At 41.0% G+C, this 11,923-nt stretch overlaps 1 protein-coding gene across 1 annotated transcript in view; it reads right to left on the reverse strand.

Moving 5' to 3' along the window:
- bsnb (bassoon (presynaptic cytomatrix protein) b) overlaps positions 1–11,192 on the reverse strand; it is a 57,517-nt gene extending 46,325 nt beyond the window's left edge. The window contains 2 exon segments of the mRNA XM_054617536.1: positions 3,360–3,750; positions 11,005–11,192. Coding sequence (XP_054473511.1) covers positions 3,360–3,750; positions 11,005–11,192 — 579 coding nt within the window.
- Between the last annotated feature and the right edge of the window lie 731 nt (positions 11,193–11,923).

An 11,923-nucleotide genomic window follows, 5' to 3' on the forward strand; every position in this document is an offset into this window, starting at 1 on the left:
GTTCTGTCACCCCCCACTACCACACCACACAGCTCTCTCTCTCTCTCTCTCTCTCTCTCTCTCTCTCTCTCTCTCTCTCTCTCTCTCTCTCTCTCTCTCTCTCTCTCTCTCTCTCTCTCTCTCTCTCTCTCTCTCTCTCTCTCTCTCTCTCAGCTGTGGCTTCTCAGGACCCGGCCATCGTTGCAGACAGAAGGAGGGTAGGATCTATAAATAGAAATTGTACCAATTATAAAGCAGATGTTCCCCTGTATGATGGTGGGAGAACACTGTGGAGGGGAGTGGGGGGTGTCTGTGTTACTTTCATTATTTCTCTTAACTCCTATTCTGTTTTATTCTCCGTCTCCAAGTCTGTCTATGACTGTCTTTTTTTTCTCTGATTCTGTCTGCCTTCCTCTTTTCCTATTTCATCACGATGCCTTTAATCAAACACCGCCTTCAGAACTATTTTTTGTTCAGCCAATATATTTTTTTACCACTCGCACACATACACGCAAGCTCACACTTGACTATGATTGCTTGCACCTTCTCAGCCAAAACTTCTAAATAAACCCGGTAGTCTCAGCTTGACTGACAGCTCTTTAACAGCCTGTGTCACATAGCATCCATTTGTTGCTTGCTGTTTACATCTCTCTAGATTGCATTCCCATCACCAGGTTGTTATACACAGCTACGATTTGTATTTTAACAATTGTTATCAGTCATCAAATAATCTTACAAGAACAGGGATTGTCGGTTTCCTGCTGAATGTAAAACAAAAGAAACTGCTTTACTTTATAACTTCGATGCCAGGCTAGAGATACCATTTGGGAATCTGTGGTGAATAAGCATAACCTCAAATATCCAAATATGGAATCGCCCTTGGTTATCAACACTTTAATCAGCACTGCCATCCTTCTGTAATTTGAGAGGAAAGCCTCTTCAATAACAGATTTTGCTCATATTATCCCTATAATCCTGGACAGTTTAATCAGTGTCTGTAAACTATTCGCAAACAGAAACATCTCTGACAAAGCGGGGCATGAACCCGGACTGAGCCTGTGTTGTGATCAAGAGACGATACCGGAATAAAATGAGATGCTGTTTTTAAAGGAAAATGCCAGGTGACTGTTCCACCAAAACACCAGATGTACAAACAAAAACAAATATAATCCTAGAATATCCTGAAAGTCTGTCTCCACGTCACCCCAGATATAACAATGTCTGCTCCTGCTCAGGAGGAACGTCTCACTCCGCGTCTGTCCTCGCCTTCACTGTAATTGTAATTCCAGTCCTGATAGTCTTCATCGTTATCATCACCTTGATCGACAACAACGTGACCATCATCAATTTCACTGATGAGTGATAAGGCCGTGTTAGATCTGCTGCAGTGAGGCAAAAGCCCAATCCATGCTAAGTAGGTTAGGGGGGTACATTTTCAGGTCTCCAGAGGCTGAGCGCTTTCCCTCAGAGTCTCTCTCCCCGTCAGCATCTGACAAGCTCACCAAGTCTGAGCTGAAAAATACCCATAACATCCACCTCCGCGGTTCTCTTTACTGCCATGCTCTCCTTCAATCCCTGCCATGATCTATTCTTTTCTGTCTGTCTCCATTTTGGTCCAAGCATTTCTTTCTAGTCCTTCCATCTCCCCCACGACTTTCTCTTTTCATCTTCTGCAGAGTCTCCCTTCTTACACACACAAATATGCACTCATGCAAGAGTGTAGTCAAGATTTGCATGCATGCAGCTACATTTAAAAAAAACGAAACATTTACTCCATGAATCCTAGTATTTATTCAGCCTACAGTTGCTCTGCCGGCCAGCTTAACTGACATTGCATCTTTGGCCGCAATTTACAACATGACTCACTTGAGTTGATGTGAAACTTTGTGACGGATGACACAGCCACACTTGACTCACAGTAACAGCGAAGCATAGACTAATTCAAATTAGGCAAGTGATTTATTTTAGGATGAAGGCAATAGGCTTCCTCAGCTACCTGTTAACAATGATGACTGTTTAGATGCACATGAATGATTGTGAATGATGGGGAGAGGTGTTGTGATGCGTTCCGCTGTGTTATAAAAAGCTTTGTTTGGGAGAGGCTCATGGGCATGATTTGGATGCTCGCTAGAGCCTGTCACAAAGGATGGATAGAGCTTTGTTCAAGTGTGTGCAGTGACTATGAACATCGGCTGTAATAGAACTTAGCACCTGCTCAAGATAAGGTCCTACGATTTATTACAGCTAATAGGAAGTGACCAATATGTTACTGGGCACAGAATTATGTGATAAGCATGTCTTTGGGGATGAAAGATCATGAGCCCTTCAGATCATTAAACACTTCATCAATCAAGGTAAACAATGGCCAAAACCAGGAAGTTCACAGCTCTCAATCAGCTGCGCAACTTATTCACATCCTCTCTCAGTTTCAGTTGGTGTAATCCAGCCCGCAGGCCAGTCACAGCGTACTTGACAACAATAGTAGTCATCAGCGACATTACTCACAAATGTCAATGAGAAAAAATGACCACAGGACAATCTAAACCAAAATGAAGTACCTCTATCACCCACTTTGATCAACATTTTTAAGTGTACACTCACTGTAAGATACTTTGTATTCCTGTTGATATGCTTTATGAAGACGCTAGAGATATATGGTGTGCACTGGTGTCACTTTTTCGCATACCACCTTCCTCACCACCACCCGCTATGGATGCTATGAATAGGTAGAGCTGTTATACAGTTTGGAGGAAGCAACTGAAGAAAAAAAAACTGCACAAATAAAACAGCCGTCAATTTGCATATATGATTCCATATGTAGCTCCACATTGGGGAAATAATGTTTACCGTTTAATTTTTTAAATAAAACCTGAAATGATAAAGACAGCTGATCCTATTCTGAAGAAGGATTTGTAAGCCTGATCACAATTACAAGGCCTTTATAGAACATCCTGGTTGTCTGTGGATAGGTTTGTAAAATATTAAAATTTTATTATGCGTTTCATAACAATGTGCTTTGTAAGTCAGCGTCACACAGCAACACAACTGCCTCTCTTCTCTTTAGCCTTCAGGCAGTCTATAATACTGTTTGCCTGAATTCATTCTGAATCTGTTTGTGCAGCTGATTGTACAAAAGCTTTTTTTTTTACCATTTGTGTTTTAGATGTTTTTGTTTTCCATGTGAATGTACTGTGGCAGATGCTGACTGTGTTTGTTATTCAGGGCAGAATGACGGTTGTGACTTCCCAAACATACCATGTCTAATAAATAGATGTATTAGGTTGGTTGTTGGGTAAACTACTACAGAACTGTGGGAAAATAGAAAAATGTCCCTATCATGAAAGAACAACACTGGTGTTGTTAAAAATCGCACGACTTACCTCTGTGAGGTGAGGGTTTGGGTTGAAGCCACACTGGGTGCACACCATGGAGCAGCACTGTGTGCAGGTGTTGAAGTTAGGCTTGTCGTCCCCCGTGCCCATCAGGTCGGTGGTTTTGCAGACGGGGCACAGTTTGCTGCTGGGCATGGGTGCGATTTGTGGCACAGAGTAAGGGGAGGTGGGGACACTGCCTCGGTCCGGGGACACGGAGGGGGACCTCCCAGTCCTGCTGCTTCCCACATCCACATGCAGACTCTTCCTGGCCACATGACCCTGGCCCTGCTCTCCTTGAGGCGCAGCATGCTGTCGGGTGTCGTGGGAGGCCAACCTGTCCCCCGTCCCGTGACCGCTCTGGACTCCTGCCTTAGGTCCCGGGTCTGACGGAGGTGGTCTGGTAGAGATGATAAAGTGAACACAAAGGTGGATTACAATTTGTAATACGCATTTTTCTGTATTTAACGCTGACAACATTTGTCCCCCTGCAGAAACAATTTGTCACGCACTGGTTTTATACCAGTGATCTCTGTTTCATTTCAAGACAGAGCTGTTCTTCTGCTTGAGTGGTATACTTTGGAAACATTCAGCTGTGAGATGCACAAGGTCCACATGCCATTAAAAATGTTTATTGTTATTCATAGTGTGATATCAGACTACTCAAAACTTTGGCCAACAGAGAGGCATATGTTGAATATTTTATATTGCCTCCATCGGTTTCTGTGAAGTGCTCCTTGTGGCTGGTTTTCACTCTTTGAAGCCGTTCCGTTCTGGATTCAGCGACGAGTTGAGGGTGGAACAAATGTAGTGTATCAGACAACAGCATTGTAAACTTTTGGTTTTCTTGCTCATTCCGGCCCTCAGGGATTGGTGTCAATAGTTAAATAGGAATGGAGGATTTCCACTGTCATAACAACTAAGACCTTGTTTTGTCATGCCTGTCATCTTCAAAGACTCAGAAGCAGCTCTGCATCCATAGTAAGAGAATGGTGGAAATAAAAGGAGGATAAATAATTAAAATAGAGCATGTTAGCAATTAGAATTCCTAGCCAATAGATTGAGCTGCTGCACAACTCCAACCTTGTTCCCCTCTCTACAGGAGTCCTGTGTTCACCGTTGTGAGCTCATCAGGAAAAACCTGCACTTTTCAAACCATCACTGAACTGTTAAATTTGAAATGAAACACAGGCCTGCCAGTTTGCTGACCACCGCTGTCATTCTGATTGAGGCTAAATACGACTTTTGAGGATATTGTTAAAGCTACTGACCACTGATACACAGAGTAGACAAGTGTAGTCTAAATCCTCCCGGTGTCCTCACAAGATAGAAGGTAGTGTCACATAATAATCATCACTTGAACGGCAAAGATACTCAAGTGGAGTCTCTTGTGATTTATGCAAAGCCTAGGGCATGGCTTAATGAGGAAAAGAGACACCTTTTCAGAAGATTTCTTTAGATATTCCCATCCATCAGCAAATAGGAGTCCACTGAGAACAACTTGAGGCTTTGTGTCTATACCAGTACAAGTTGCCCTCTTCATTACAAAGTGGATAGTGAAGGGTTTGAAAGCTGCCTTGGTTTGTAAAGGAAGCTCCCTGCAAAACAATATCCCAGTGTCACTTAAAGGAACAGTTCATTTTAAAAACCTTTTGGGAAATAAGCTTATTTATCATGCAGCGACGAAGAGAATAGTGGTATCAATCTTATCATCTAACTATTGGCAAAAAAGTGAATAAGTGTATGTGAAACATTTCCTTTAGAAGATAGCGTATATACTTGAGTTGTGTGGTAATAAGCACACGGTTGACGCCATGTTTTCAACAGACTGTCAGAGAGGACATGCCAATAAACAGTATGCAGAGTCTCTCAAACCAGAGTAAGTAGTTCTAAGATACTACATCACACAGATAGGAATACTAAAAATTGGGTAGTTCAAGAAAATATATGAATAGCAGCTCTACTAATGCAATAACAGAAAGTAATTATTTCCTGTTTTGCAAAAAAAACACCAATTTGTGGAAGGATCTGGTACCTGACTCAACAACATGATCAAAATGTAATGTTCTCATCCATTTTCAATTAGAAAACAGAATGAGGACACATCTAATCAAAGGTAAGTTCAGTAACATCCCAGCAGCCAAGTGTGTGTGCCCCTTTCTCTAGTATCCTCCAGCAGTGTTGGCTGGTACAAGGTGCCGACTCATTACATAACTCTGAAAGGGTTAACTGAATAATTAACACCTGGTCACTTTACTATTAGTACAAATCAATTATCCTTTAAAAAATGACTTACTTAATTTATCCCGACATAGAATATCTGTATCAATATCCCTTTGATGGAGATTCTATATGTTTCTCATTGACTTATTCCTCTGTCCATTGGAAATGAAACTGGTAACCTCAGGCCTCTGAGTGAAACATATCTCCTGTCATCCATTTAGTGATATGTAATGGTCAAAACAAAGAGATAGTGGATATAGCACCCTTTAACATGTTTGAATGAAAAATAATTTGTTTCCGATGGCCAAATGCATGTTTAAGGCATCAAGTTGAGCATAATCCACGTAATTGTTTTTCTGTTTTCACAAGGTTTCAGGAATGTCAGGGACAACTGACTTTTTGGAAGTAAAAAGGAACAAGGCAATGATTTTTTTACATTACTCTGGAAATACTTTCAACTTTTTAATTTCAGATTTAAGGGAGATTTAATTTTGTCGTGCTGCGGCTGCTGACACCTTGCTTGTTGGACAATAAGTTTAATGTGTTCAAGTGCTTTTTATCAGCTCCTATTACCAGGGTTAAAGTGGGATAAAGAGGACATCCAAGAGATTTCTGTCCCAAATGTTGACTAATGCATCCTTTTAAAGAAGTAGTTTTGGTTGATGTTGTTAGCAGCAAAGGGTTACTTTGTGCTAAATTCCCACTAAAGAAAAAATACACATATTTAATATTATATTTACATTTTCAACTAGCCAAACCTTTATCAGAGGCTGTGACAAATAGACCCAAGTCATGGCTGTTACAATATTCAATAAACTAATTATCTGACAGTCTCTGACAGAGGTGGATAGCAATGTTATAGGCCACGGCACTTTTTATTTCCATTATTTGCAGCCATTTCATCATTTAGAATCAGGCAAGCTTGGCAGACCCTAAAAAATTATTGATGAGCAGTGAAAACATGGATGAGGGAGAGATTCACTGTAGTCCCCATCATATTGGTCAAATGTCTATGCAGGAGTTCTACTGCTGAGACTTTAAATCCCCCACCTGCAGTGCGTCACATGAGAAAAGGCTTGTCACATGAAGCAGACTACAACAAAAGTGGCCCTCAAACAATGATCCCAAAAAATGCACACATACTGCAGTGTGTTACAGCTATGTCTTGTTTTATGGTGATTGTTTGAGGGTAATTCAGATGAAAGGCAGGCGGCACTATAGCCCCAGTTAATGCCTTGTGTGTAGTGCCGATATATTCAAGTCACAGAGCTAAGCATTTTATTTCCTTAAAATATATACCTGGTGATCTTTTAAAAACACAGAAGGTCGTTTAACAACACTTATCGCTGTTCTGAAGGTATTTCAAGAAAATTCAAACAGTTTTCAAACCTGCTGAATAAAAACTATTGTGCCCACCGCACCTATAAAAAAAGATATTGAATCTGTTCCCCGAAAATAGTCAAAATAAGGATTGGAAGCCAGAATGATTGCCTCCCTTTTACATTGCAATATTGATGTCCCTTACTGATCTTTGACATTTTCATACAGAATAACGCATTCATATTTTGTTTGTGTTTTAGAAAGAGTAAAGACATAAGTAATTTCCAGCTGCCTGAATTAGACGAAAGCGAGTCAAATGTCTTTTTTATCGTGCAGCAAACAACATTGTTTTCATCCAGATGATTTAAAGAGTCTTTGAGGATTCTGTAAATACATTCAGAACGGTGGTAATTACTGTTAAACAATCATATGTATTTTTTAAAGATTGTCGGGTATGTATTTTCCAGAAAATCGTTTGCTTTGCTCCGTGTCTCAAACTTGGGTTAGGTGCACAAGTGCGTCTGGCTCTAACTCACCAACCACAGTGTCTGTTCAGCCAAAAGATGACACAGATGCAAATGGAAGTCTAAGATAATGCAACATATTGAGGTGGTATGTTGTACTGGTTCAGTCAGCTTAACCACCTACATATAATTTACACGCATGCAGCTAAAACTGCCCCCCCAACATAATATGCAGTTCGCTGCAGAAGAACACGAAATTAGCCACGGAAAGATACAGTAATGCACATTCAGTCACTCACTCACTCACTCACTCACACAGTCACCAACACACACTCAATCAATCACATTATCGTCCTGGTCGGATATAATATTTCACATATGTTTAAATTAAAGGGTAAAGTCCATTTTTGGACACAAATGCTTCACTGGCAATGACTCATAGGTAGCCATTCATTTTCTGTATCCTTTGGCTGTCATAATGTTATAAATAATAAGAACTGCTTTTGCATTATTTGTTTGAGTTGTGAAAACCTTTTGGTGTGTTGAGGCTACACAGTGAACATTGCTTTCATGAAGGTAAATTAACTATGAGGGAATACTGTTTGCACACTCTGTCTTAGAAAGAACATGACCGTATCCATCATGTTCATGGATTTTATTTATAAAGCTTTGTTCAGGTTTTTAATGGACTTTTGACTTATTTTGATTAACATTATTTGTAAAGACTGAGTGAAGTAGCTCTCAGCACTTCATAACATGTGCTTTTACATGACAGAGCAAGTACAGCTCTTAACTTATTCGGTCTTTAGACAGAAAACAGTGCAATAAAAGCATAGCATGTTGTAAACACAGGAAAATCTGTTGGCATGCCTTCAGCTCAAGGTAGTATTTCTTACAATTGTGAAGACTTGTCAGTTATGGTCATTAAGTCTGGATGACTGTGCACTTTCCTACATGGGCTATTCCCTAATAGGGGGGGAAATCGATTCAGTTACGAATCGCAATTCTTGTGTGTGACGATTTTTAAATCGCCACGCTGCCTCCCAAATCGATATTTTGTCTGTAGCCTACTTTTAATCGTTTTATTCAAGGCGGGAAAAAAACGTTGCCGCTTATAATCCTACAGATGGCGCAATGCAATCTATGCAATCTATGCAATCTATGCTATCTATCGTTCATGATTTCCTTCCGGCTAGAAGCGCAGCTTCACGCGTAGTAGCTCGGTAGGAATACAAAGGCTGACATGTTGGACAGCAGACATGTCAGACGTTAGTCCCGAGATTCATGCTGCACCTCAACAGCTTAAATCGCACGTCTGGAAGAACTTTGGCTTTCATAATTTACGAGGAAAAAATGAGTTAGACAATCAATATAAACTTTATTTCAAAGTTTATATTTTAAGTAAACTTTTATTCATTCTATTTAATTTACCTTTTATTTATTGTTTAAAAGTAGCCTAAGTGGCATACATTTCTTAATCTGTCAGTTTGTGTGCAGTTGACAGGGGCTATACAATAATGGGGCACATTTTCATTTATTTTCTCTATTGGCTGCCCTGCAGTCATTAAGTTAATGTTAAGATTTAGGAATTAAAACTTGAAATAAAACTTGGAAAGCTCCAAGTGAATTTGACTGTGTTGTATTTGAAGGTATGATTCAACTAGTCCAGTGTTTTAAAAAAAATAACCAAAAGAAATCGCAAGAAATCGTAATATCGAATCACAATACTTACAGAATCGCAATACCCACAGAATCGCAATACATATCGAATCACCACCTAAGTATCGTGATAGTATCGTATCGGGAGGTCCCTGCTGATTCCTGTCCCTATGGGCTATGAATATATATATATGCCCATTTATATTTATTGGCAAATTCATAAAATGCTGCAACTCATTTGAACTAGGATAAAAGTATTCTATCTACAGTCTCAACACAGCCACTGTCTCATTGTTTCTCGCACAACTTCTTTGTGGAAGAGTATTTTTACGGAAGATTCAGACTGAACGTGGGGTCCCCGGTCTAAAGAAATCCATTTAATCAGCCATATGATATAATCGCTCTCACCATCTCTGTGTCTCACCCCTTCTACATCACATTATGACACATCTGGGTGGATACCAGAGAGAAGACTAGATATGAAAGAATCATGAGGTTACAAAAGAGCCTTAAAACCTGCCCCACAGTGACTGTTTTTCCGAATAGAAGCATAGAAAGGGCTCAACGTTATCAGAAGTAGGCCTATGCAATTTTCTAGTAACAGTAGCAGAACACGTCTATACAGCTCCACACTATACCCTACAATCTGTTTGTGTCATGACACAAATCAGGATAGACAGACTTTTTAGACCCAGCTTGAATTTTAGAATTGAACGAAGCATATATGAACATAGAGAGCTTCTTGGATGGCAAGCTAAAATGGCAAGTACAGAGAGACTGTAAGCAGGTGTGGCAGATCCAAGACACAGCTGTGCCTCTGCATGTGCGTATTCAGGTTTGGAACTGTTGAACTGTGTAATAAAGGCAATATCAAATTTGTTGGAAGGGTAATCCCTCCTACACATCCACACACAGACCTAGGCCTCCAGGCTATACATGTGATTAAACACCTCTGACCTGGGCTTGATTTTTTGGAAAAGGCTTTTATCTGGTTATATCGCCTTCTAATAGCACAACAATCGAGTGTTCATATTGTACTGCCAAAATAATATAATACTGTTATGTAAGGTTACCATAACTGTTAATGTGTCTGGGCTCAGTGTCTGGATTTTTTTACTCTGAGATGCAGCATCACTCTTCCAGAAGAAATTACCCTTTTTTCCCTGTGCTGTGTAGTGGTGTAGTGGTGTAGTGGTGAGAAACAATTCCCATTAGCTGGATATCGATTTGGTTTGAGATCTGATGAGTGAGGCAGCTATGTGGCATATGCGTTCCGGTCCTGTGCTCACAATGACGCCGTCTGATGGCACTGTCGCCCTACACAACAATCCACACCAGCAGGAAGGTGATTTATTGGAAAGACTTTGTATTTGCTGGTTTTCATGTCGAGGCATGTTCAGGAAATCAACCCGTAATGGAACCGAGTGAGCCATTCAACATGAGATGCAGTGCACTTTGCATCATTTACATTTCTAATTTATTTATCACCTGCAGCCATGAGGGACGATAATATTTGTGAGACCCATTCTGAAGTATTAATATCTACTTGGCACTGACTCACTATGAGGAGGGGGAAAAAATGTCGCTCATTCATTCATGTTACTTAGCCACTGATGCCTGAGGACAGACACCGTGAAACGGGCGTAGAAAACCCCCACTGAAGCGTTAGAAAGCTACATTTACGTATTATTGATTCTACATCGAAAGCATTGCATTTCAAATTTGACTTCCATCCAAATCCGACGTAGAGTAAAAGGGTGGTGCTGCCAATGAGATGGGGAATGGGTCTCAAACAGGGTGGTGAATTGTGTTGACAAGGATATTGAAATAAATAATTAAGCACCCATTCAGGTCTATCTCCACGCAATCGGCTGGTCCTAAAGCCTATCTACGCTGCACATCGGTACAGATGTACCGGAGCCTACACGCCTCCCCCCGGCTTGCTCTCCACAGTTTTGTCGGAGGAGCGTCGTAGCTATAGCGGCTACCTGTTAATCCCCGGCCCGGATCCAGCCCCACTTCCTCCGGCTGGCGCTCCATTGCTGGGCTTGATGAGCTGTCCAGAGTCCGGTGGTGCTGAAATGGAAGCCGGAGCCCCCGCTGCAGGGACGGCGGGGCCGGGCTGTCCCGCCTGTCCCGCCTGTCCCTCCCCCTCCATACTGGCCTCGTTCCCCATCGCCTCAGGGATAGGTCTCGACGGAGAGAAACGGTGTTGTAGATGGTTCTACAGCTGTGGGTTAAAAACTCAGACGAAACTCAGCGCTGCTCCCCTTCCGCCATCATCGCCTACAATTCAGCATCCCGCACGGAGCAAGCGCGCTGACGGTGAGGGTGAGGGAGCGCGCTGACGCAATGGGTGGGAACTTGAGTGTCTCGTACGTGCGCGTTCACGACGCTCGGTTATCTCAACTAACCATGCAAATGCCTCTGAGCCCTCTGAGGCACATGACTGGAGACCACTGGGACCTCCCTCATTTAATCATTTCCCTCACAGACCATTGGTTTTTTAACATGAATGACCAGCAACATCACACGTGATTTGTTTGCAAATGTTTTATATTTGTCCATATTTTGCATTTCTGTTCCTGTAAGCATAAAAGAGGTCCACAGTACACTAGAAAATGATTTGTGCGTACTCATCATTTTATTATATAATTATCTAAAGCTAAAAATATTTATGGACTAATTGATTAAACATTAATCAGAAACTATCTTGATAATCAATTAGGATAATCGTGTAAGTCATTTAAGCAAAGAAGCCAATACATCTTGGTTCTAGCTTATGAATATATTGCTGTTTTTCTGGTCTCTTACGATATTAAACTAAATACATTATGGTGTTTTGACTTAATAAGCAGCTATATGGCTTTGGGAATTTCTGAAAATGGTTTGCCATTTACAAAAACA

Source organism: Anoplopoma fimbria, chromosome 17, assembly GCF_027596085.1.
Source record: "Anoplopoma fimbria isolate UVic2021 breed Golden Eagle Sablefish chromosome 17, Afim_UVic_2022, whole genome shotgun sequence".
Taxonomy (NCBI): domain Eukaryota; kingdom Metazoa; phylum Chordata; class Actinopteri; order Perciformes; family Anoplopomatidae; genus Anoplopoma; species Anoplopoma fimbria.